Source organism: Mirounga angustirostris, unplaced genomic scaffold (genome assembly GCF_029215605.1).
Source record: "Mirounga angustirostris isolate CCGP_5_RB_7025 unplaced genomic scaffold, mMirAng1.0.hap1 SCAF_8, whole genome shotgun sequence".
NCBI lineage: Eukaryota > Metazoa > Chordata > Mammalia > Carnivora > Phocidae > Mirounga > Mirounga angustirostris.
The window spans coordinates 139,073,411-139,100,005 of NW_026991716.1; the positions used below are offsets into that span (position 1 = coordinate 139,073,411).

The 26,595-nt window shown below is 41.0% G+C and overlaps 1 protein-coding gene across 4 annotated transcripts in view; it reads right to left on the reverse strand.

The window, feature by feature from the left end:
* PRKN (parkin RBR E3 ubiquitin protein ligase) overlaps window positions 1-26,595 on the reverse strand; it is a 1,287,790-nt gene that overhangs the window by 410,127 nt on the left and 851,068 nt on the right. For all 4 annotated transcript variants that reach the window (XM_064598332.1, XM_045865856.3, XM_045865855.1 and 1 more), the window contains exon 7: window positions 10,554-10,690. In XM_064598332.1, coding sequence (XP_064454402.1) covers window positions 10,554-10,690 — 137 coding nt within the window. The remainder of the gene's footprint in view (window positions 1-10,553; window positions 10,691-26,595) is intronic.

The window sequence follows — 26,595 nt, forward strand, 5'->3', positions numbered from 1 at the left end:
CATGTATTCAGGGTTTTCTGACGAGGGTATAACTGAAATTTAGATGCTTCTGGTGAAGGAAATTTGGCAAAACCTTTCAAGCATCCACTTGAAAGTTAAAAGTAGGCAATTATCTGTCATTTTTAGGGATGTGTGTCCATAGGGGGTGACGCTATGAGGAAAAGCAAGGAAATGAGTAGATGAGAGAAGTCAAGATAATAGTTGCATCTCTCCTGGGCAGGAGAGAGGAGGTTGTGACAGGGGAGGATACCTCAAGGCTTCTGGGATGCTGGTGGTACTAGTTTTCTTGATCTGGGAGGTGGTCCCAGAGGTTCCCTATAATCGTGGAAATCTATAACAATACAAATGGGGGTAAGCACTGTTGTGTATGCATAAGATGCCTCACAATAATTTAAGAATACATCAAGTCATTTAAACTGATATACTTAAAAGTCAATTAATATTCTATTGACATGATTATAATCCTTTGAGCCTCAGAAGAGCATCCTCTGGACTAATAATGCCAAGTGCACAGACTCAAAAGTTGGACTGACTGCCAATATGGCCAGGGAGAGGGATTTGGATCATACCTTTTAATAAAAAGAAGAAGAAAGCCTAAAGACAGCTGTTTTGAACAACTCTTGTCACTATCTTAAGCACTTACAGTCATTTTTCTAGAACTCTTTGGATAAATAATAAATTTGTACTTAAAAATAGTTTGCTTTTACCCCTATAAAACAAAGGTAGAATGCTCTTCTTAACAGTGCGAGGTGGAAGTAGGTGGAAAGAAATTATTTTTGCTTTCTCTGCTGGCTATTGAAAGCATTCCCACCTTACTTCTGTTTTCTAAAATGTTATTTTATTTTTAACCACTTAATAAGATGCAAGAGAAGATGAAAGGCAGCTTGGAAAGTAAAAACCCAAGCAAAGTAAGAATCAAGGGCATAGTTTCCTTGGACATGGGGTTCCTCCTAAAGATAAAGGAAGCAATCCTGCTGGTGCCATTTCCAGTCGGTGTATAGAATCCCTTCATCTGTATAACACCAAAGACATATGCATCAAACAAATGCAGAAGTCCATTGTCCTTGGTGAAGTAGGCATTTCCAAGGTCAAAGAGAAGACACTGCCTGCTGATCTAGCTAGAGTGAGCTCTTGAACACCATCAATTCCGTCTACAGCTCTTTTTCTGGTCCTTATCCATAGACCAGTCACTCCTTAAAATAAAGCTACCTAGACTGAGTGTTATTCCTGTTGCAGGAGGGGAGAGGAAAGTCGAAGAAAAAATCGTTCAGTAATTGTACATTTCACCATACTCTCTACCAGCATTAGAGACTGCTATGTGTTGGCAGTCCTGTTTGCTTTTCCTTCTGGGCACTCAGCCAGACCATGTTCCCCCATTCCCCTACATGCACGCGTGCACACACACACACACACACACACACACACACACACACACCCCTCATGTGCTCAGGTGGGGCTGTGGGGTCCAGTTCTGGTAGAAGGAACGTGGAGAGAGATGATGTGCTCCATCTCCAGACCTGGTCTCTACAAACTCCAGCATGATGCTCACCCCCTCTCTGCCTCTGCCAGCTGGCCTGGATGAAGAGGATCCAGTGGGGATTCAGAGGCCTCTGGGGATGACAGAAGCACTAGATGGCAGAACTCAGAATCTGAGTCGTGGAATGATGCCATGGGGCAGAGGTGTCAGAGCTAACCCACCCTGGATCAGGACATGAGTGGCAACAAACCTTGATTCTGTGATTTCAGTGTTGCTTTAAAAAAGTTATACTACGGGGGTGCCTGGGTGGCTCAGTCGTTGGGCATCTGCCTTCGGCTCAGGTCATGATCCTGGGGTCCTGGGATCAAGCCCCACATCAGGCTCCCTGCTCAGTGGGAAGCCTGCTTCTCCCTCTTCCACTCCCCCTGCTTGTCTTCCCTCTCTCGCTGTGTCTCTCTCTGTCAAATAAATAAATAAAATCTTAAAAAAAAAAGTTATACTACGATCCTGACTTTAATACATCCAGATCAAAGGAAAACTGTCAAAATTGCTAAATTGCTAACCCCCCACCAAAAAAAAAAAAAAAACCACACCAAAAAAACTGATCAGAAGTTTGGCATTAACCTCAGAAAATTAGTAAACTTGATTTAATTTCAATTAATTTTGAGGCAGAAAGAAGATCAGGTTTGGATTGCCAGCTTGTCAGCTTCCTAAATCCTGGTGCTGCCATTTTCATGGTATCTATCACAATTACTCAAGATCTAGGAGCTAGGAAGAGAATAAGCTATAGATTTCAGAGTTAGACATAGAATATGTGTGTAAATAGGTTTCTATGGAGCTTATTGCTATTTTAAAGCTCATATTATAGATTGCCAAGTTGCTTTTTAGAAATAGATGATTTTATATTTTTACCTGTTCTGAATGTGTGTCCATCCCACATTATATTTTATGCTTTAAATCAGCAATTATTTAGTAACTATGTTAAACTTTTAGTGTGTATTGATTTTGTGCATATCTTCTTTGGTGACCCATCTTTTAATTTATTTCCCTACTTTTCAATGTGGTTTTAGGAATTATGTTGACTTGATTATTTGTATTTGGAATAGTAATGCTCAAAAGCCAAAAAAATTATTTTGGGTTTATGATTAGCTCCCTCAACAGCTGTCCAGAAACCAGTCTTCTTGACTGTGTAGGCATCAAGAAGGGCTCTGTATCTCAAAAGGACCAGGACTATCTGCCTTGTGCTTAATGTTGCCCACAAAGATGCTAAGGACCCTAATAGACTGCAGTTGGTGAGCGGACATATTAGGTAGAAAGGAAATGTCATTCTAAGTTATATGAAAATTGGAATTTTACAAAATGTGATCTGGGAAGAGAAGAGTAAATAAAACAAAAATGCAAACCACTGAGGACAGAGGAGGGGATGCACCTGGATGGGACCAGTGGCCATGGCAATGGCATGTCACAGAAAAAGGAGGAACTATTCCCTTGGATACCCCAAGGCTACAGGAAATTTGTGTTGCCAGAGCTTATAATGGACTAGAAGTAAATCCGTTCTACATAGTCTTCATCATATAATTCTCGAGCAGCATTCTAAAATAAATCAACCTAAATTAATGAAGCTCCAACAAATTGTGTGAGTGACAGTCTTAAGGGCACATACAGACAGTGCTTTGGAATTTCAGAATAATTTCTAGATGGAATTCTCATTATAGCAGGTACAGAAAAAAGACAGCAAATATTTCAAAATAATGATGAAATTTCTCCCAAAGCCCGTAGCTTCATGCAAGAGTTTCTCAGAGGCTCTGGAAATAGGCCATTTTGGCTGTGTTTGCTGATCTTATTTTCAACTCCAACAACGTTTACTGAAAAACCTACACTGGCTAGCAAATCAAATCGCTCATGGGCAAAACAGGCAAGGGCAGAGGGAGTAATTTTGTACTTATTAATGCTACAGTCTCTCACTGAAAATACCATATTGCTTGTAGAATGCTTGCCCCCACAGTAGTCCCAAATTCTTAAACCTGGGGTCTCTAACAAATACTGGGGGCCATCTCAGAGGTTCTTTTAATTGGTCCGAGGCATGGCCTGGGCATCAGGATTTTTTTACAACTTCCATCTTACTGAAAATGTACATCCAGGGTTGAGAACCACTGCCTAGAGAGAAGCAAGGTGGGAGAGTAGAGAGAATGTGGAGCTTTGGAGTCCACCACAGCTGCATGGAAACCTTGGCTCTATTCTTCCCGTGGTCCTGGGCACTTTTGTATTAAGGCTTTACTTCTTCCTCTGTGAAATTAGAACAGTTCTTACTTTCAAGTTTACTGTTGGTTTAAATATGGAGAAAGTGCTAGAAAATTAGATACTCTTTTGACGTTCTTTTCCATAGAACTTCCAAAAGTCTAGTACTTTAACTGTGGAATATAGGCTTCTCTATTCATATAGTGATTAAGAACACACATTCTAAGAACACACGTTCATATAGTGATTAAGAACTAGTTGGCACTGATCACCAGCTCTGTGATTTGTTAGCTGTAATATCCTGTGTACTTTAATTAGCTCCTGTGAGCCTCAAGTGCTTCAGCTATAAAAGTAGAATGACAACATCCATTCCAGTGGATCTTTGGGGGATTAAATGGATGTATATACGTAAGCACTCGGAGTGGTGCCTTATGGACAGTAAGTACCTGGTAACAGCCCTAATCATTACTTACTTTTTACTCTCAGGGAAATACAATTTGGCACCCCATTCTTACAAAGTGTAACAAAATTTCTGGTCAAATGAGAAGCTCACACAAAGGTATCAGGGTTTGTACCTGAAAGGGTTTTAAACCAGTTTTAATTGTTCAACATCAAAATTATGACAATGAAAAAGGACGGTTCATTGCTTACCATCCATACCTTGAATGATGTATATATCTGAAATTGAGTTTTGAAGGGGTTTAGTTTAATGATCTTGAAAGAGGCTTGAAAGACTAGATTATAGGGAAAAAAAGAACACTAATGATTTGGTGGTGAGAGGTATTAGACATTTATATAGAAATGGTGAATTTACACAAACACCGTTTAGCAAGACGTTGGGTATGTGGGTCATTTAGCAATAGAAATAAATGCTCTATCTAGCCTTTTTTGTGGCTTCCACAGGGCCAGTGTAGTTTGAAAAACAGTTTGCTAATTCTACTTATAGCTTCTATTCTTTTATGTAAGGTTTGTAGTCCCAGAAAGCTGATGTCATTTTTTTTTCCCCCTCATAATGTCACCATTCAAATATGAGGGAATGGTTTGTTTCCCAGGCTCTGGAGTTAGTAAGTGATAGATTTGGGGGAGAGGCTGTTTTGTATGGACTGGCGGAGGGTAAGGTTAAACAGCTGCATTGAACTCAAGGAGTAGAAGAGCATCTTCAACAGTGCTATGCATGAGATTTGGACACCTATTTCCTGTTAGTTTTGAAAAGTATCCATTTCATCTTAGCAGGTGAATCCACTCTAGTTGGTGAGCATCAAAAAGTCCTTTGGCCTGTGCCAAAGTAGGAACACAATCACCAAGCAAATTCAAATACGTATTTACTGATGAATCTGCCCATTTATAATTTCATGCAGACCCTTGAGGTCAGAAAAGTCAAGGAGTGACTTAAAGCTGTGGATTCCAGTGCCAGAGTAACCTCTTGTGGTTATAGATTAACTCTGTCTTTTAAAGGAAGTGGTGGCTTTAGGAATACAATGCCCGTTGATTATCTAAATAAATCTTGTTTTAATTTTCTCCGAAAAACTGTAATCCAAAAATGGCTAGTAGCCACCATGGGGGTCTGAAACCATTTGGCTGGACATTTAAACTGCCATGGTGGAAAGATAAATGGACAACTCTTCAGAGAAATCAACAATATTCAGTCAGGCCAAACCAATGGACAATAAAAGAATACACACACACACACACAATCTAAGCTTCCAAAACACTTCTAATCCTTCAAAAACCAAAGATAAAGATAATACTGGGGCCTTTGAGATCCAGACTTTCTATAGAAGACTGCTGACGTCAGGCAAGAGCCGTCAAGGACATGTTCTACTGAACCATGATCAATGTGACCAGCAAACACACCTTCTTTGCTGAATGGATCTGGCATAGAATGTGAGTCTTGCTGGAGTAATAACAAGCTGACTTTGCAATACAGTTTTAGTTCCATTAAGGAATTAGCCAGTATTTTTGCTTTTTATACATAGTATTAAGTTTTATTTATAAGATTTACAGACATTGATATAACCTTTTATCCCCACTGATATAACACTTTAATTAACCCCACCATGAAAGAAGACTGTGCCATGGAAATAGTATGAGTTCAATCATCTTGTTCCTGATAGTCTGCTATTTCTATCTATAGCTTGAAAAGCCTTGATTTTCTATTTCTATTTCTGTTTTTTTTTCTAGTTTATTTTTATGTGTCTTGTTCTATGCTCCATGAATCAAGGCAAAGTCACATAAGCCAGATATATGGGTAGGTGAATAATGCTTGGTAAATGGTTGCTTTATGTATTGAATTATAGTAAACACCAACCTACAGTTAAAGAATGCTTGAGTATATGTTCCTCTATGAATATACACATATATGCACAAATAAATTTCATATACTGTCTGTAGGAACACATGCTTACAGAACAACCAAAATAACAAAAACCAATATTCATTATGTGCTTACTGTCTTCAGCATTCAACACAAAGGCACTTTATATGGCATTATTTTAATTCACCCACATAACAATGTATAAATAGGTGCTATTGTAGTGTCTCCATTTTACCTTAAAACGAAACCAAGACCTATGAAGGATAAGTAACTTGCCCTTTATTACAAAGCGGGTGAATCTCAGAGCCAGGATTTGAACTCAGCTTCTCTGATTCTCTGTGTATACCCCAGGATATGTACAAAATTATTCATTGGTTTATGGGGAGGTAACATTAGAGCTAACATAGGTTTTATTTAAAATATGGGGCACCTGGATGGCCCAGTCAGTTAGCAGCAAACTCTGGATTTCTGCTCAGGTCTGATCTCAGGGTGGTGAGATCAAGCCCTGCATCATCAGGCTCTGCGCTCACCGGGGAGTCGGAGCCTGCTTGAAATTCCCTCCCTCTCCTTCTGCCCCTCCCCCTTCTTCTGTGCACACTCTGTCTCTAGAATAAATAAATATATATTAAAAAATAAAATAAAAAATAAAATATGAAAAAATTAGTCTTCTGAGATCAGACGAGATCGGGCACGTTCAGGGTGGGATGGCAAAGGCTTAATGTACAGGCTGATATCGGAACTTACTGGACCCTGGTATGCATATCAGATACATTACGTAATAAACTGCAAAGGGGGCAGCTTGAGGGGGCAGTGGGAGTCTTAAAACACAGTCTCTTAGAGAGTCTCTGGTGAGAAAGGATTCGAGACAATCCAGTTTGTTTTTTACAAAATAAAAAAATTCTGTAATAACATTTGAAAGCCTCTTTTCACATAATATGAGGAATACTTCTAATTTGGGCCACAGTTAAAAAACGGCTAAATAATACATGACAATATTGTGACAAACTGAATTGTATTTTTTATAAACACCTTTGAAGATATATATTAAAACACTGTTGAAGATTTAAAGAAACAAGTATCAAAATGAATTATACAGTGTAGAAAGTTTAGTACATGGTTGAAAGTCAGTAGGTTATTTTTAACTCATCTCAGCTTGTGGTTATTTGCTACATTCTTTTTTCCTGGTTTCCAAAGTTTATTAAAAATCAAAGAATAGAAAAACTTTACATGAAAATATGTCAGTTTTAGTTTCCATGTATTGCACATTTACACACAGATACACACATACACAGACACACACACAAATCAAGATGATATTGTTTAGCTCATCCTGTAGTGCATGACCGCAGTGGTGGCCAGGTCAATTCACTCGGGTCACCATGACGGGGATGGACCATGGCACCTGTGTCTGTGAACTGAGCTTTAAAAATTGCACACCCCAGGACACTCGTCCCATGGTGTTTCCTTAATTTAGGGTGACAGTCACCATTGATAATGTGTGGAGGTTAGCACAGGCCTATATATCAGTTTTTATAAATATTTCTTGATCAACAGATTCACAATTTAAGTATCTTTAAATATTTTTTAAATATTTAAATATTTCTTTAAATATTTCCATCACCAGGAACTGCAGACAACAATGGGCTACTCTATTCTGGATAGATTCTCTTTTAATAACCAAATACACAAATATGCAGCTTTCTCCTTCTTGTCATTAAATATTAAAAGAAAGAGGTGTCAGGGAAGATAAGTTCTTGGTAGCAAGTGGCATTCTAAACAATTAAAGCAAGGTTTTATGGAGGATTATGTTTAAATAACCAACAATGAAGTAGGTACAGTCACAAAGAGTATTTAAAAGGATTCCAAAGAAAAAATAAAAGGTAGCAAGAATCACAAGAAAAGCCTGGAACAACCTGTTATACTAGAAAGCTTGGCTAATGTGTACAAGGGGAGTCACTATACTTTTTTTTTTTTTGTATGTTTGAAATTTCCTAGAATTCAAAAGGTTTAAAATTTAAAAATAAGTGAGAAATAAACTGATTTTTAAAAGTGCCCTGAGTATGAAGAGAAGATATGAAAATGGATATTTAGAAATGTTTCCATGTTATATGGTTTTGCGAAACAGAGAGTTTATCAGTACAAAATTACCACATGAAAAACATTAAAAACAGAATCTTTCAACCTGCAAGTAAATGTTTCACTAACTTTTGAATGCTTTTTTTTTTTTAAAGATTTTATTTATTTATTTGAGAGAGAGAGAATGAGAGAGAGCACATGAGAGGGGGGAGGGTCAGAGGGAGAAGCAGACTCCCCGCCGAGCAGGGAGCCCGATGTGGGACTCGATCCAGGGACTCCAGGATCATGACCTGAGCTGAAGGCAGTCTCTTAACCAACTAAGCCACCCAGGCGCCCCTTGAATGCTTTTGTTAAAAATATAAAAGCACAATATCATCCAGTGAGTTTTCCTTAACAATATATTGACACATATACTACGTGAATCTTAATTAAAAACATTGCATTATTGGCATATGCAGTTGAAAAATGAGTGTCATAATTTACAAAGTCAACCATGCAATTAGCTTCTTCCATTTGGAAATGTGAAATAATTTTGAGGTGTATTTTTCAGCTTTGATCAACATTAAAACTAAGTATTACAAATAAGTATTACAATAAATTAAACTTAAAACCTGACCACTGAATCAAGGAACCACATAGTTTCAAATCACAATTCTCAACACTGAAGCATATTTACTCACGCTGCACTCATTAAATATATATATTTATAATAAGGTAGGGACCCCCATCGCACTCCATATATAAAAAAATAATTCAAAATGTATCAATGACCTAAGCATAAGAGCTAGTTAGAGGAAAACATGGGGGTAATTCTTCATGACCTTGAGTTTGGCAACACATTCTTACCTTTGATCCCAAAAACACAAGCAATAAAAGAAAAAAATGGATAAATTGGACCTCATCAAAATTAAAAACCTTTGTGTATCAAAGGACATTATCATGAAAGTAAAAAGACAACCTATAGAATAGGAAAAGTGTTTGCAAATCACATACCTGACAAGTGTCTAGTATCCAGAATACATAAAGAATTCTTACAACTCAACAACAACAAGATAAACAACCCAATTAAAAAACGGGCAAAGGACCTGAAGAGATATTTCTCCAAACAGATTTGCAAATGGAAAATAAGCATATGAGAAAATATTCCACATCATTGGTCATTAAGGAAATGCAGATCAAAACCACAATGATATGCTACTTCAGACTTAATAGGATGGCTATTAAAAACCAAACAGAACAAAACAGGAAAATAACAAGTGTTGGAGAGGATATAGAGAAATAAAAAGCCTTATAAGTTACTGGTAGGAATGCAAAATGGTGCGGCAGCTGTGGAAAATAATTTGGTTGTTCCTTGAAAGGTTAAACATAGAATTATCGTATGACCCAGCAACTGCACTCCTAGGTACACATCTAATAGAAATGAAAACATATATCTCCACAGAAACAAGTACACAAATGTTTACAGCAGCATTATTCATAAGAGCCAAAAGTTGGAAACAACACAAATGTCCACTGGCGAATAAACGGATAAGCAGATTATGGTATGTCTCTATAGTGGAATATTATTCAGTCATAAAAAGGCATGAAGGTACAGGCCATGACTTGGATGAACTTCAAAAAAATTATGTGAAGTGAAACAAGGAGGACACAAAAGGTCACAAAATATATGATTCCTTTTATAGGAAGGATCTAGAATTGATAAATCCATAGAGGCAGACCCTAGTGGTTTCCAGGAGATGGCGGCAAGGAGAAATTGGGAGTGACTATTAATGAAGGTGGGGTAATGAACTTTTTCTGGGGTAATGACAGTTTTGAAACTAAATAGAGGTGATGGTCATTGCATAACATTGTGAAAGCATGAAATTCCACTGAATTGTACACTTTAAATGGTTAGTGGTGTGTTATGTAAATTTCACCTCAATTAAAAAAACACAGTAACAATAGCAGTATAATACAAATAAAGAATATTGTGCAATGTTAAAAGATAAAGTAATTTTAAATATTAAATATTTCAGTTTTATCTTCTTTCATTTCTTTTTAAATATATATTCTTTCATATACATGTGTATGTGCTCAAAATTTTTAGAGACTAAGGTAACAATTTAGAAATCTGGATAGTGCTACTCTAGATCCAGGGTAATCTATAACTTGCAGGGTGAATCCATAGACATATTTAGTGTGCATTGGCCTGAATAATATTTTAAAATTTGTTTTCCATACTTTTGTGCACGTGATGCATTTTCTAGTCCAACATAATTCCTTCATACCTTAGGGTTTTATATTTTTTGTGATCCAAACATTGTTTCTTTCTCAACAGGGATCAAATAGGTATTTGACTTTTCAACCCTTCAGCCAGGGATTGAATTTATCTGAGATGGTTTTGCATCAACAATTCTTCTGTTCTTAATCAGCATTAAAAATGGAGTAAAAAAAAAGTGCCAGACTTACCCACACAGGGCAGGGAGTAGCCAAGCTGAGGGTCATGGATAAACTGCCGGTCATTAAGTCTTGTCACACAGTATAAGTAGAAACAGTCTAAGCAAATCACGTGGCGGTGGTTGCACTGAAAAACCAGGACAGGGCTCCTGCACAGAAAATGAAAGACATTTCCTCTAGTACTTCTAAGGGTGGAAAGGCATCAGGTGCTTTAGGACACTTTGTAATCATGTTGGGTTGCGTAGGGCATGCCTTGTGTAAAGACCTGCACCGCTCAGCATTGAGCACATATCCATCAAAGCTACATCTTAAAAATTGGATGCACTTCACTAACTATCTAAAACATTGATTTTCCTAAATTTATATTTTTATATTAACATATTTACCAATCAGCTGTTTAAACCCGAGCTCAGATATAACCTCTTTGTCGAAGTCTTCTAGAAGCCTCATAATTTGCAATTAACCCACGAATCACCCCATACATTTACATATATTTTTACTGATCCATAATGACATCATAGTATTGGTATGTTTCTCCTCTTACAGACTATGATCTCTTTGAAAGTAGATACTGTGCTTACTTTACATTGATATTCTTGTAGTACCAGGCATTGTAAGGTTTTAAATAAATGTTCCTTGAATTTAATTTTAATGACATATAAAATCTGAACTTCCCTAAAGCCATAAGAAAAACTACCGTTGTACCAAAATAGGTATGTTGAACACTCATATTTCATTGGCAAGCGGAAGAGTAGAATTCCGAAATAAAAATTATCTAGCAGATTATTTTCTGTAAGATTTTGTCTATTGTGTTACTCCTACCCCTTCCAAATATCCAATTTATTAAATTATTAGAGCCTACTAATAAATTGACATATATAAGTTCTAAAAATTTTATATTCCCTTAAAATGCTTTATAGGAAAAAAAAAAATCCCCCAAATAACCATGTATTTTTGCTAGCAAATGAACCACATGATTTTATGACCCAAAAAAAGGAGACAAACTGAATATATTAATTTCACATCAGCCCCAAGGACACTTTAATAGTAAGAAAATCATTGGAGCTTATCTAGATAAACTTATTCTCTGTATAATGAAACAAAATACAAAATATGTTTTTATTTCATACATGATTCTTAAGAGATAGAAGAGCTCTTTAAAAGCCCTCCCCCAGAAAAAAAAGAAACTGATATTGAACGTTAATAGTAGTAGAATACAATTGCTTAACAATTAAAAGGTTTTCAAAATTCTGCTTTCCCACTCATTTCAAAGCAATATCTAATATAAAACAAAACGAAAAAAAAATAACTTGGTATTTTAATGGCACAGGTCTATAGGGTAATGGTCAATTTAAGTTGAGCAAGAGTGTCCCTAAATGTTTTTATGCGCTTGTTTCTCATCTCTGAACCCACTGAAGTCCTTTCAGGGCCATCATTCCCATTTCCAGAGCCTTTTTCAATTAGGTATTGACTGTGTTCTGAACTTTCAACCCTTCCCTTCTAATAATGTTCTGCTTGAAGACGATAAAATATAACGCTGTCCCATTTCTATCCCAAGTCACACACACACACACACACACACACACACACACGCAAGGGCACCCATACCTTATTCACTCTGGGTGACCCTACCAAACTGCCGTATTCTACCTTCTCCTCAAAGCTAAGTTCTGCGAAATATATTCTCCATTCTGGTTTTAGCAACATGGTCGACTAAGCCTTTAGAGATCTCTAATCTGCTATCAACACAGGGAAACACTGGAGAAAATATTAGAACATTTATAAAAATGTTCTTATATGTAACAAGGTTAAAAAGAAAGCTTAGCAATTACCTTGCAGAAGAAATAGAAAGAAAACTTAGAAAGCCAAAGCAGTCAGCCCATGAACTACGGCCACCGTGTCCCAGAGAGACATAAAGGACATGGCGTGTGCAGCCACTGGCCCAGCAGGCATGTTCTTTCATGTTTGGACAACGCTGCACGTTTGTGGTTTGGCCCCTCAGTTAAAATATGGTCCGGAAGAACCTTAGGCCATGGAGACAACCCACAGAACGTCAGTTGTTCTACTCTACTGATGACATCCCTCTATTTAGAACAGATTAGAAAGAAATGGTAATTATGCGAGAGGCCACGGTGTGAGGGTAGCCTATGCAGATCCAGGGGCCCCCACATTAGGAAAGGTTTGAGAGGCCCAAGGTTTGGGTCATGGAGGGACGCACTCAACAAAGTAAAGGACACCGTAGTCCATCTGCCCTCCCTCCACTACACACACACACACACACACACAGATACAGCAGCACAAGGCAATCACAGGCCCTGTGGAAACACAGGCTCTGGTTCCCACAGAGTGAAGCACATCCTCGTGGGGACACAGGAGTCGTCCTACTGAACATTTCGCAGCAGCCTCACCAGTTCACTTCCGCCTCCTTGAACTGAGATCTAGGTGGGAGGGCAAACTGGCCAAGCTGACAGGACTACTTGATCATAATCATCGGGATGGCAAGAGTGGCTGCCGCACGCGGGAGCGGGGAGAATTCACGTGGCATCTGGCTGGTCCACGGGGACATCTCGTGGCGCTCCCCTCTGGAATTTTAATGGCAAATGGACAAGGCAGCAGTGAAGGCAGCATTGAGAAGTGCATGGTGACCAGGACCTGAGAGCCCTTATGATTTACCCGTTGCAGCAGCTAACACCAGTGACCCTTATTATTACAAAAATTACTAGACATCAAAAGGGCTTTAGAGCAAGTTTACCTGGAATAAAAAGTGGGTGAAATGAAAAGCAGGTAATAGCAGTTTACCAAAAAGCCAGAAGTAAAGGGCACTGGGCCCAAGAGATAAAAATGTGTTCAGCACTGGAAGTAAGGACAGAGGATCACATTAAGTCCCTTGAAGGAGGGCTCCTTCCTAGACACAGGGTACGTAGTGCAACCATGAGAAGCTAGAGTGTCAGTGACAGGAGAAACCACATGCTTGTTTCTACACGTCCGCTTTGGAAAAGAAAGAAACTTAAAAGCCTTGCCGGGAGTTGCAAGTATAGATAAGTCACTCGGGAATTCTCACCATCCATCACTATCCATATGCAGTGAATTTAAATATACACACACAGACTGAGATATGCAGAGATATAAAATAAACATGTAGAAAAAATATGTATGTTGATGATACACAGATATGTTACACATATAGATGTAGCTAGTATGTGCATATATTCACATAGAATTATCAGTCTGTTGGATTTCTTGGAACAGTTTTGAGATAAGATTGCTCATCTGTTATTAAGAATATTTAGAGTATTTAGGAGAAAGGTGACGGATAAGCATGATAGCCAGAAAAACATTATTGGATTAATCATCTGAATCATCTGAGAAAATGAGTGAGAATTATTTTATGGCTGGAGGGACCACATAATTAACTTCCTAAGCACTAGGTAAGAGGAAGGCAGGAAAAACTAGGATTTATGATCACTGCTTTGGGTTGGGTACCTTGCTAGGAGCTTCACAGACGTTCTTCCATTGCAGCCTCCTAAAATAAAGTGCCTCTGCTCTGCCCACGTCCTGTTCCTCACTCTGCCTCCAACTGACTTCTGGTTCTTTAACTCCTGGGCTCTTACTCCTTGTCACCCATTCTTCAGTATCATACTAGCCTTCCTATTCAAATCAAAATTCCAAATTGCTGGGTCCAGTTCAAGACAAGACCTCTAAGGGACTTGCCCTGGAGCTCAATTGCTCACTGGTTTTTCTCCTTTCTTTATCTCCTCCTCCACAGAGTCTTTCCTAATGTGCTTCAGATACTGCCCTCCCTTCTATTCCGAGTGTTTCAGAAATGGCTCTCGTAGCTCTCAGCATCAAATGAAAAGTCTTGAAGTGACAGAGGCAATACTCGATTAACACTTTCATGACCCACGTCTCACCATATTCGGCAGTGAGCACATGACAATTACGTAATCAACAGTCACTGACCACACCAGTGGCTCAAGGAACAAAATGTTATTTCACAATTTCTCTGCTCCCATCCTTATATTTTTTACTCAGTTACTCACTGAGCATCCACTTGGGCTAAAGTAGGCACTTAATAAACACATGTGGACTACAGCAGCATTGTTAAGTGCTGTAAGCATTGGGAAAAACACAACACTGTCAGAGGCCACAGTCTGGGGACACAACATGTGTGTGGAACCGGTATTAAAAGGAGGCCTATGTGGTCATCAAACTCTGGTGCCACAGAAAGTTAGGACAGCACAGAAGTATGCATCAAGGTTAGGGAACCTGAGCTGAATTTAAGGGGATGGAGGATCAACATGGGGTCCCTGGAGACAAATGTGGTTTCTGGGCAGGGCAGGAAACACAGACGTGAGAAAGAATTCTTGGAACGGAAAAGCTATCAGTTCAGCTGCCTGAGAGGGTGTATCAGGAAAAGAGAAGAGATGGAAAGGTTTGGGGACAGTTGCAGGGTGACGTGAGGAAACAGGCCTCCAGGTCATGGGATTCACTGAGGTTTCTAAGGATGGGAAGGGAGTGATGTTTTAGGAAGTTTAATTCTGAGGCACATGTGGAGGAGAACAAGCTGGAAGGTGTAGGAACTATTTGGAGGTCATTTTAATAACTCAGGCACGAGTTACTAAACTAAGGAAGCAGACTGCGGTGTGCAGGTGGTTCTAGAAATGGACAAGGAGTGATGTTTCTGAGGAAAACCTGCCAGGACTCCTCTTCTCTTGGGTCTTCATTCCTCCCGACTTTCCTCTGTGCCCTTTGCTCAAATTATATATAAATGTTAATTGATCAATCTAGAAGACGGTTTTACCCCAGTGGGCCAGGCTACAGAGCAGTTAATCAAAGGTTAAATAAAGTTCTCAGTCATATGGAAAAGGAATTATAAATGCTGTACTTGACATTACTGAAGAGTTTTCTTATTTTTTAAGATCAACAACTTTTATTATAATTCAGGTATCTCAGAGAAACCGTTATGTAGTGAACAGGGTAATATGAAAAGATATTTCAAAACTGCAGGTTTGAACATGTTGCTCTGGTTCCATCTGGAACAGGCTCTCCTCCATCAGGCACAGCAACTGCCCTTGTCTGAAGCCTTCCCACAGATGCAGCTCTGGGCACACCTGACTCCACCGACGGGCAGCAGGCCTGGCAGCTCTTCTTGCAGAAGGTACAATGGCACTCTCTGCATTTCCAGGAGTTGGGGCAGGTGCAGGAGTCAGGGCAGGTGCTTGGGAGCCGGACAAGTGCAGTGGCTAGGGCAGGTGCAGGAGCTGGGGCAGGTGTGGGAGCCGGGGCAGGTGCGGCAGCCAGGGCAGGTGCTTGGGAGCCAGGGTAGGTGTAGGAGCTGGGGCAGGTGCTTGGGACCCTGGGCAGGTGCAGAAGCCAGGGCAGGTGCAGGAGGAGGGGCAGGTGCTTGGGAGCCAGGGTAGGTGCCTGGGAGCCGGGGCAGGTGCAGGAGCAGGGACAGGTGCAGGAGCCAGGGCAGGTGCAGGAGCAGGGGCAGGTGCAGCAGCTGGGGCAGGTGCAGGAGCAGGAGCAGGTGCTTGGGAGCCAGGGTAGGTGCTTGGGAGCTGGGACAGGTGCAGGAGCAGGGGCAGGTGCTTGGGAGCTAGGGCAGGTGCAGAAGCCAGGGCAGGTGCAGAAGCCAGGGCAGGTGCTTGGGAGCTGGGGCAGGTGCTTGGGAGCTGGGGCAGGTGCAGAAGCCAGGGCAGGTGCAGGAGCAAGGGCAGGTGCTTGGGAGCCGGGGCAGGTGCAGGAGCAGGGGAAGGTGCAGGAGCCGGGGCAGGTGCAGGAGCTGGGGCAGGTGCAGGAGCCAGGGCAGGGGAGCAGTACCGGTGGAGCAGGAGCAGTTGGGTCCCTTTTGGGCTAACGTGAGGACAGAGGTCCAAAGCGGGCAGCACGGGGAGACACAGTGTGGGCGTAAGGCATGTTTTTTGAAGAGTTACATGTAAGCAATGACTTCCCTGCTTTTTTTAAAGGAGTTATCCAAAGGCCCTTTGTTCACAGAATATCAGGCATTATTGAAGGAATCTTAGTAAAAAGTATGGCAAACCACTCGCATACATCACACAAAGCAGAATATTGTTACACAGTAAGTAGTCCAAACATTTAAACTCTCATAAAATTAGCTCTCTAGTATCTACAAAACAGCATCAATGTTTTCATATTTATCTGATCAAATGTGTAGTTTAATCTGCTCTCCACCTCATTTGTGTGCACGCGCGTTCTCTCTCTCTCTCTCATTTGCTCTCCCTCACACTCTCTCTCCTTCTCTGCCAAAATCTATTTCTCTGTGTCTCTCTACTTCTTTACCACAGGTATAATCTTTATTTATACCCATTAAGAGGCCGTGGTTCCAACTTCTCAACGGAATGTGACATATATTGAATGCAGTGTCCCAGAAATTTTAAGATATGTAAAGATAAGGAAGCAAGTCTAAACTCTAAAGGAAATAAAAATCTAATAAAGTGGGTAGGAAAGGGATACACATAACTGTAATACAGGGCAGAACATTTTAAATTACGCAAGAGATGTAGGAGATATTGGCAGGCTGTGTGGTAAGCAGCCTCCAGATATTCCCTAGCGATCCCCACCTCCCACATTATCAATGGACTGAGCTGAGTAATCTACAGGGGCTGTGCGGAAATGACAACGAGTGATTTCCAGGGCTAGCTCAGAGTAGACACTGCGGCTTCGCTGTGCTCTTTCCTGGATCACTTGCTCTGAGGAAAGGGACAGCCATGTTGTGAGGACAAGAGGTCTTATGGAGAAGCGTCCATGGCAAGGAACTGGGGCCTCTTGGCAACAGCCAGCACTGGTCATCAGTCATGTCTGAGGCAGAACCTCCGGTGCAAGACAAGCCCTCAGGCTACTACGGCCCAGGCTGACACCCTGAGTACAATATCATGAGCTACCCTGTGCAGGAACCATCTTGCCAAACTGCCCAAATTCCCGACCTGCTGCAACTGCGAGACGTCTGTTTTTGTTTTAGGCCACTAAGTTTCGAGGTCACTTTGTTATGCGGCAATATATAACTAACACAGGCTCAGGGGAGGAAGAAATCACATTTAGACAGCAAATCAGAAAAAAAATCAGAAAAAAACTCATGCCGGTAGTGGCATTTGAAGGAGGATCAGATGGGACGCCTGGTGGCTCAGTCGGTTAAGCGTCTGCCTTTGGCTCAAGTCATGATCTCAGGGTCCTGGGATCGAGTCCCGCATCGGGCTCCCTGCTCAGCAGAGAGCCTGCTTCTCCCTATGCCTGCCACTCTCTCTGCTTGTGCTCTTTCTCTTTCTCTGAAAAATAAATAAATAAAATCTTTAAAAAGAAAAAATGAAGGAAGATCAGGTTTCCAGGGCATGGAGATAGAAAAAAACCTTCCAGGTCAACAGAAGAGACTGGAATTGCAAAACCACAGAGCACGGGAAATAATGTTGAGTTATCTAGCACAGCTGGTTTCTCCACTCACCCCAATGAAAAGCAAAATTGTATAGAAATATATATTTAGGGATAGCAGAATCATCTGAAATGCAATGAAAAGCAGTGAAAGTTAGAATAAAAATATTAAGTGTGAATCGTTGAGGAGATAAAAATAAAATTTGCTCACTGGAGGGAAAAAGTTAGTCCTTGAATTTAGCTAACACTTGACCCTTGAAAACTCACATGTTGTTTTTACAATATTTCATTTGTGCAACAGTAATATAGATGTTATGCCCCAGTTAGCAATCTTTCGAAGCTCTCTCAGTACATGAACAATTCAGTACATGAACAACTATGAATCCTGGGAATTTAATAAAGCATTAGATTAGATAAAAATAATTAGAGGAGGAAAGCTTTGCCATTAAGGAACCTGAATCTATCTTCCTAACAACTGTCACTTTAAATATCTTTTAGTTAAACAATAAATAGATAAATGATTGCAATCTCAGAAACCAAATGCATTTTCATTTAATCTATATCACCTGCTAATTACCCAAATGCACCACTGACAAAAGAGTATCCAACATGGCACCTGCCCAAAGAAATGCTAGAGATAACATTTTAGCCTACGTAAGTCATACGAGTTCATTATTTGAGTTACTCAAGTAAGCAATCCCAATCACTGGAGAAGCCCCTGATCCAAGATGCTAATTGATAGACTCAATGTTTAGAAATTAAAAGAAGCTTCAACAGTCGAATGGCCTTTGAAATTCCATCCAGCAGCCAAGTTTAAAATCCTGAAGTAAGTTCCTTTGTCCATTAGTCTGCTTGGAATCAGAATCCTATTAAGGCGCTGGCAGACCCCGAACAAGCTCATTTACCACCACTTCCAATTTCTTCTTGCCACTTCTGCTCATGTTCTCACTACTTTATTCTGTCCACTTTGCTGCACAAAAAGGGGTGACTTAGGCTCTGTGAGCCTGCTTGCCCCAGTCCCAGTATTTCAGCATAAAGATCACCAAGGTAAAGACTCTTTATTAAAGCCTACATTTTTGAACCATCGTCATCAAGCCATTCTGCTAATTCTCTTGAACAACTACCACATGCCTGGCACTGTCCTATGGATGTCACATCAAAGCGAATAAGCCACAGCCCTTTGCCTCAGGAGGTCATAGTCCTATAAGGTTGAAGACAAGCAATTATCTCAGAGTGTATTAAGAACTACCATACGGATGAGTTTAGAGACCACCTAACGCAATCTTTGGGGACAGTGTAAGGGGTCTCAAGGCAATTCATGTCTCAGTGCATTCCGTCCATATAGAGAGAAGATACTGAACAAACTAAATGGCTTTCCTTGTTTATAAAGACTTTAAATATTATATAAAATAATACAGTAAATATGTTACAAATAAAATGAGAAGAAGATATATATTCTGTCTCTTTTCCTAATTGACAAAATTGCCTTTTCCTCTTTAACTCTCATTCAGTAATTCTATATCCCATCTGTGACATTGTTAACTAAATTCAAGAGAACTCTAACCTCAGCATTTGTTCCAAAGTTTGATCCCGCTGACCATGATTGGGCAAACTCTCTTGTCATTAATGCACAATTTTATTCCTGGAAAACCACCTGGTTTTATGTATCCTGGGGTTATGATACTCACCAAAATATTCTAAATTCTCATATGTGCTCACGATGCAATACCTGATGATTCCACGGACATATTTTCTGCAGTGGAACTAAGCCTTGACCTCATATGTGTTGTGGGCAACTACTCTGCGCTAGGCATTTTGTTGTGGATACTCAGGCCTTCTTAAAAAAATTTAACAGCTCTCCATCAAGTCAATGGTATCCCCATTGATATGTTAACCTGTTCTATTTATTGTCATATTAGAGAAAAAGAAAATTTCAGGTAGCAGCCACTTTTTCTGTTTCAGACCTATTTATTTTGCATATATACTTACTATTTTTGAGAGCCTACAAAGTAGGAGTTATAAAAATAGTTGAGTAAAGACACAGAGTAGCAAAAGTATAGTGCTTTCTACAGCAAATGGATTAGGTCTTCAAGTGTTGGTATAGTCCAAATTCCAAACCCATTAGCATCAGTCTGGAGGAAACCTAAATGAGCACCCACACCATTTCTTCCTCCAACATTCACAACCCTCCCCCCCCAACCCAATTCAATCAGCACACCTCAGCGATGTTATTCTAAAATAGCTTTCATCATGGTAGGTCTTGGCCAAAATCATGAACCAGTTACCCAGCATCAATGTATTAAGACCCCGGGTTTTCCTTCTGTTTTTCAGAGCTCTCCATAAGGCTCCTTGCCCCGCAGTATGTATCTTCCAAATTGCCATTCCCAAATCCTTCCCAGGTCATTCTCTTCACTGCTTCAGAACTGAACCTCCTTTTCCCTTATGCTCTTGTCCCTCTGTGCAAGATTTTTCCTATTTACCTTCATTTTCCTCTTTCAGGAAACTGTTTGAGTAAAACTCCAGCTAACACTGATTCCCCAGCTCACTTTCCAATTTCCTGTAATGCTTCTGTTTACAAAGTAGTACTTTTCTATTCAACTGAGTGTGTTAGTACATATCATTCATTATACTGTTGTCTATCTACTTTATGAGCTCAAATTCAACACATAGTAATTGGGAGGCTACTACGTGCTGCTTCCCTTGCTTGACGTGGGGATGGGTTACGCGGTTCTTGTCCCCAAGGAATTCTGTCTAATGGTGAGATAACGAAGTCTGGGGCACTTTGGGAAAAGCTTAATCCAATGTTGGTCAGGCAGAGAATGTTTCCCAAATGAAACAAAACAAAACAAAACAAAACTAAGACCCAAAAGGCAAGAATGAATTAGCGTAACCAAGAAACTAGAGGGAAGTGAGGAAAACATGGAAAAACACTTAAAATGGCATAAAATTAGGTAAGGTTAGGAATCCATACCATACATCTCCATTTTATCTCCTCAGCGTGTATCAAAGTTCTGAATTCCTCCAGAAATTAAAAATAAACCTGAAGCATAATGACAGTGCTTCCATAAGCCACGTATGCAAGCCCGTGTTTTAGGTTTATGTAACACTTGAAGTGTAGCTGAATTAGGTTCTATTATTTATAACATTTTGAATCATTAACAATAAAGAGGCAACGCGAAATAGAAATATGAAGCCATGGTTACAAGAGGGAATTAATGGATTATTAATTTCCTCCAGATGGTATCAATCTTTGAAAATAATTACTTGATCTTAGTATGGCTTATATATGATATTTCTAAATATAATTACTGTTGACAGGTTGCATCTAAACATAAACCAGTACATTCTAGAAGTGCTAGATTGTAAACATTATAATAACATTTATTAGAATTAAAAAATAAACTTCTTTTTGAAAAGTTAGGTGAAGTTTTAGAAGGAAAGAGGTCAACCCCTCTTTGTAGTAATTCATTACAATGATTTGGTTTACCGGCAACAATCCCAACTTTTCTTGCTAAGGCATTTATATTAGCAGATACTGATAGATAATTGTAAATAGTGGGTAAATCATAATGAAATAACTGTTGCATGTAACACAATAAAATAAAAAATCCCAAGGGGTACCTGGCCCATGGGAGGAAAATGCATTTCATGAAAAATTATCTATCATATTACGCATTCCTATCCCCCCAATTCATAGCGTAAATTTCAATTCTCAGAATTATATTTATAAAAGGCCAAGTCCTGAATGTTGTATTTGTAAGAGTCCGAGTAGTTCTGAGTGATCGTGTCAGAGCATAACTCTGATCAGACTGTGTGTACAGCTAGAGAAAGCTGAAACCCGCTCTAACGTACAGACTCTGGGTCACGTCGAATGCGCGGAGCTGATGTGTCACACAACTAACTAGTCAGCTGTCGGAGAGGCCAGCTGAACACACACCAATTCATGCACATATTCTTTGTTTTGTCTTCTGTGAGCACCAGCGAGAAGCAGACAGATGCCCAGATCACGGCAACAGAATTCTGCTCAGTTGAGAACGATATGAAGACAGATCTTGTTTAGATAAGAACCCCACTGTGACATAAATTGTTCTCATGTGTCCCCATATCTCATGACAGGAAATATTAGTGGGCTAGGAATCAGTCCAGCGGCTGTGACAGTTCAGAGCTATTTAACAGAAGAAATTATTACAAAACAGAGTGGTTTAAAAGGATGTGTCTTTTGCTGCTAGTTCACAGAAACCTCTCAGAGGACTTCTCCTGGTCTTTCATTCATTCTGAAAACGAATGAATGAATGAATGCGACTAGAATGCCAGGTCTTTTATTGCTCTTATCAGAACAACATTAAGAATCAGGTCCTCTGAAGGTCAGTAGCTTGGAAGGAGAAAACTGCCTACAGGATTATGGACATCTGAAAACAGTTCTACAACAAAAATGTCTCAAAATGAGGAGGTACTGTGACATTTCTGAGGTATCATTAGCTGCATTCAGCATTAAAATATTAACATCATCTAAGAATGTGTAGAGTGTAGCTGATAAAATTATTTTCCTAATTTGGTTTTGTTTTATAGATAGCCAGAAAAGCAATCTGTAGCATGCCAGAATACTTCCCTCAAAGTAATAAAAATCAATGTGATGTAATGATACGAATCCAAAGGAATTCACGTACCAAACCAAGCTAAGGGAATTCATGCAAGGATTCAGTGGTCTGCGCTGCACGTCCTAAGATGCTGGAGGCCGGGGGGAGGTTCGGGAGAGCTCTGGGCCGAGAGGTCTGTGCTGGGAGTAGGCTTCAAGAATGCAGCTTTGGTGAAAAGGATCTGTGGAATGGCAGGTTAGCCCTGGCGATCTCTAAAGACCCTTCGGATACCAAGATTCTGTAGTCTCCAATGTGTGTGATCACATTTCTTCCTCACTGTAAGCCTGCAGAGCTCAAACCTTACTTGGAATTCGGTGCAAAAGACAAGTCTTATTGAGGATTCCAGCTTTACCTCTTGAACCAGGGTGCATGCTTGCCAGGCTAAGAATCTGAGGATTTCTAGAACCTTTGCTTTCTGGACATGTTGGGAGAGAGGCCCTGAACCAGCATATTGAAAGGAAATCAGAAGACACAGCTCAGTATTAAAAAAAAGCAAAACCAAACCAAACCAAACCAGAGCAACAAAATTTCTTATATATAACTCTCTACAACTAAAAGCTAATTTAATTTTAAAGCTCCTTTTTCTTTTCTCTCTCTCTCTTTTCTTTTTTTCAGTAAGGTCAGCTGGTGATCGGAGCCAGAGGTCAGGTGCCCTCTGCCGTGCTCTGTGCTCCCATGGACCCTCCCCACCCCGGCCTCCCACCACAGCGCAGAGTCAATCATTTGTTTAATTGTCTATGTTCTCTCTAGACCAGAAGTTAGCGAACTCCAGCTGGGAGCTAAATCTGGCCCATAGCCTGCTTTTGTAAATAAAGTTTTATGGAAACACAGCCCTTTTTACATATTGGCTATGGCTGCTTTCATGCATAAAGGCAGAGTGGGGTGGTTGTGACAGGGACTGAATGGACCACGAAGACCTTCCAGGAAAGGTTTCCTGCTCCAGCTTTTGACTCCATAAACCCAAAGGCTGTCTCTTGGTTTTCTGAGTGCCTGGCCTATGGCTGGTGTTTGGTAAATGCTTATGTTCTAAACGGTCCACCAACTGCCTGTCGGGCTGAATGAATGAGTATAAATGAAGAGGGACACAAAGGAAGGCAAACAGGAGGACTGCCAGAGAGCCAGAGATCAACAACTTTTGTAGGTTGAGAGGTGCACAGTAGGTTGGTGACTGGTTTTGAGCTAAGCCATCGACTCCACTATTCAAGGCTGCAAACATCATCTCCCTTCATTCAGAACATTTCTTTTGATGAAGATGATCTGGTGGAGACCAGAGAGGGTACAAAGCTCGCCACTCCCACATGATAGGAAGGAAAAGGGAAATGGACTTTGCTTAGCTCATGAAAAGTGAGAGCAAGACAATAGGATGGAGGCGTGGGAGGGTGCCTGGCGGGCTGCTACATATCGGGTGTCAGGGAAGGCCTGAGGCAAGCACATTTACTACGATGCCCAAATGGCATGTGGTGCACAGACCTGATGCTCTGCGGGAAGGAAGAGCTAGGGAAAACTCCCTTTGGATGGCAGCACCTGGCATGCTTGAAGAATTAAAAGCAAAGTCGATGCGACAGGGACACACTGGGAAGCAAGGGGGGCGTGGAACAAGGTGAACTTCAAGTGGATGGGAAGAGCAATGTGAAGTCTTTGTCTAAAGAGTCAGGAATTTGACTCTGAGGCAATAAGAATTCAATACAACATTTTAAGCAACATGACATCATTTATGCTTAAGAAAATCACTCTAACTTTGTATGCATGGATTGTCGTGTAGCAAGAAAGGGAGGGAACCCTGTGGATGTTGTGAAATACTCCTGGGAGAGAAGATGCTGGCTTGGACCAAGCAGGGGAGCCAGAGAGACATGGACAGGTGGACAATATGTTTGGGACAACAGAGCATTTGCATGTCTCCTACTGAGTTCTTTTCCATTTCTGCTAACATTTGTAGCTTTCTCCACTTTTAGGAAATCTCAAGACCATGCCCCAAAATCCAAGGGACCATTGTTAGAAAATTAACACCTTTCAAATAACTTTATATAAAAAATACAAACTTTCTGGTGGTTTCCATATAAATTTAACTCAAAATCTTAGCCTGGGGCCTACATTAAAAGATAAGAAATCTAATAATGACCTAAAAACAGTACATTAATACAAATTTAAAACTACGGTGCCATTACTTGTCCAAAGAGTATTTACTGATCTCCTATAAGGGGCCGGATGCTGGGCATGGCGTGAGGCCCGAGAACAAGGAGCAAAAGGTGCACTGGAAACCCACCGTGGGCTGTGCCAGGGGTTCCCCGAGTCAGGAAGGCTCTGGGAGACAGGATCTTCAAATGGGGTGCGGACCCTGAAGATATCAGACATATTGAGGAAGCAAAACTGACCAGATTCAGAGGTTAATTAACCTGAGGCAGGAGGAAGAGTCAGGCATGACGTCCCAGCTTCTCTTTTCAAACATTTATTGGATGCTTCTAATGGGCTGGGTACCCTGCTAAGTGCTTTCTCTGCATTATTTATTTAATCCACTGAACTATAAAAGCCCTGGGAGGGCAGGGCCCCTTCTGTGTCTTCTCTCCTGTGATCTCACTACCTAACACAGGGCCTCGTATGCGAAGGAGGTCAAACATATTTGTTGAAAAGCTGGATGGACATGTCCCGTCCCTGCCATGACGACAAGGACAGTGAGATGTCCTGCCGTGGTGGGGGGGGCGGTGGAGAGCAGGTGAGGGTGCGGGGGCCAAGAGCTGTAAGACCTCTGGGGCCCAGAGCCGGGGAGTGACAGAGTGACTTGCTCTGGCCCCATCCTATTCCTCAACACTGCATGACTCTGGGCTGGCCTGGACATTGGCGACATATGCTGATGAGGGACAAACACAACCAGAGGAGCAGCAGGAAGATTGCGTTCAGTTCTAGATTCGCTGAGTCTGCGACGTCCTTGGGATGTCGCGTGAATGCAGGCAGAGATCAGTTCAGTATGTGCTCCTTCAACTCTGGAGAAAGCCTAGAGCTGGAAAATGCTCTGGAGACCCATCCGCCAAGAGATGATAATTCTTAGCCCTGGGAGCAGCTGAGATCACCCGTGGACAGCATGAAACTAGGAGAGGAGGGGGTCCGGAAGAGCCCACGGGGAACACGGACACTACAGCGTCATTGCTTGATCAAGCTTTCACTTAACTGAGCTACAGACATGGAACAGTTGGACTTTTGTTCCAGGAACGGATACTTTTGTGTTCTGGCAAACACGCCTGCTGAGCAGTGGGCTTCCAGCAACATCCCAGATTCCATGACTTCTAGTCACTCTCAGTTATTAAAATAATCTAACACTGGCCACTGAGCCTTAGACCAGCCCGTCTTGAACTTCCTTCCCAGCTTGCACTCAGCTTTTGCCCCTGTGGGGACCAGGGAGGAGGCTCAGCTGCTCTGGGTGCCACGCACAGTAGGGAAGTTCTGCTCACACAGTAGGGAAGGCCTGCTCACACTGGGCATGTGCAGATTTGGTCAGCCCAGTTTCTGGGGGACAACGGAATGTCATGGAGGGATTCTCTCCTTCTTGATTCCCACTGAAATCTGCTTGTGTGCAAGCAAATGTTTGGTTCCAAGTATTAAACAGTACAGAGATGGCATGGAAAGCTCTTTGGAGGAAGAGTCTTATTTCCTAAACAAAACCCAGGGTGGTGCTTTTAAAATCAAAGTTAGATGATCTCCCTCCCCCACTCAATCCCTGAAACAGCTCCTCCTTGCTCAGTCCTCCGATGCTGCCAAACCACCCCTCTGGGGCCCTCACGTCTTTCTCTTCTGCTCACTATGGTCCGGCCCATTGAGCTCTGTGCTATGCCTCAAACATGCCTGGCATTCTTCTGCCTCAGGACCTTTGCACTGGCTCCTCCTTTTGCATGAATGCTTTCCCCCAGATATTCACATGGCTCACATCCTGACCTCCTCCAACTCTTTCTCCAAATGTCTCTTTCCAATAAGCCACTCCCAGACCACCCTACATAAAACTAGTCAATCCCCCACTTTGCATCCCCGAGCCCCTTATCCTA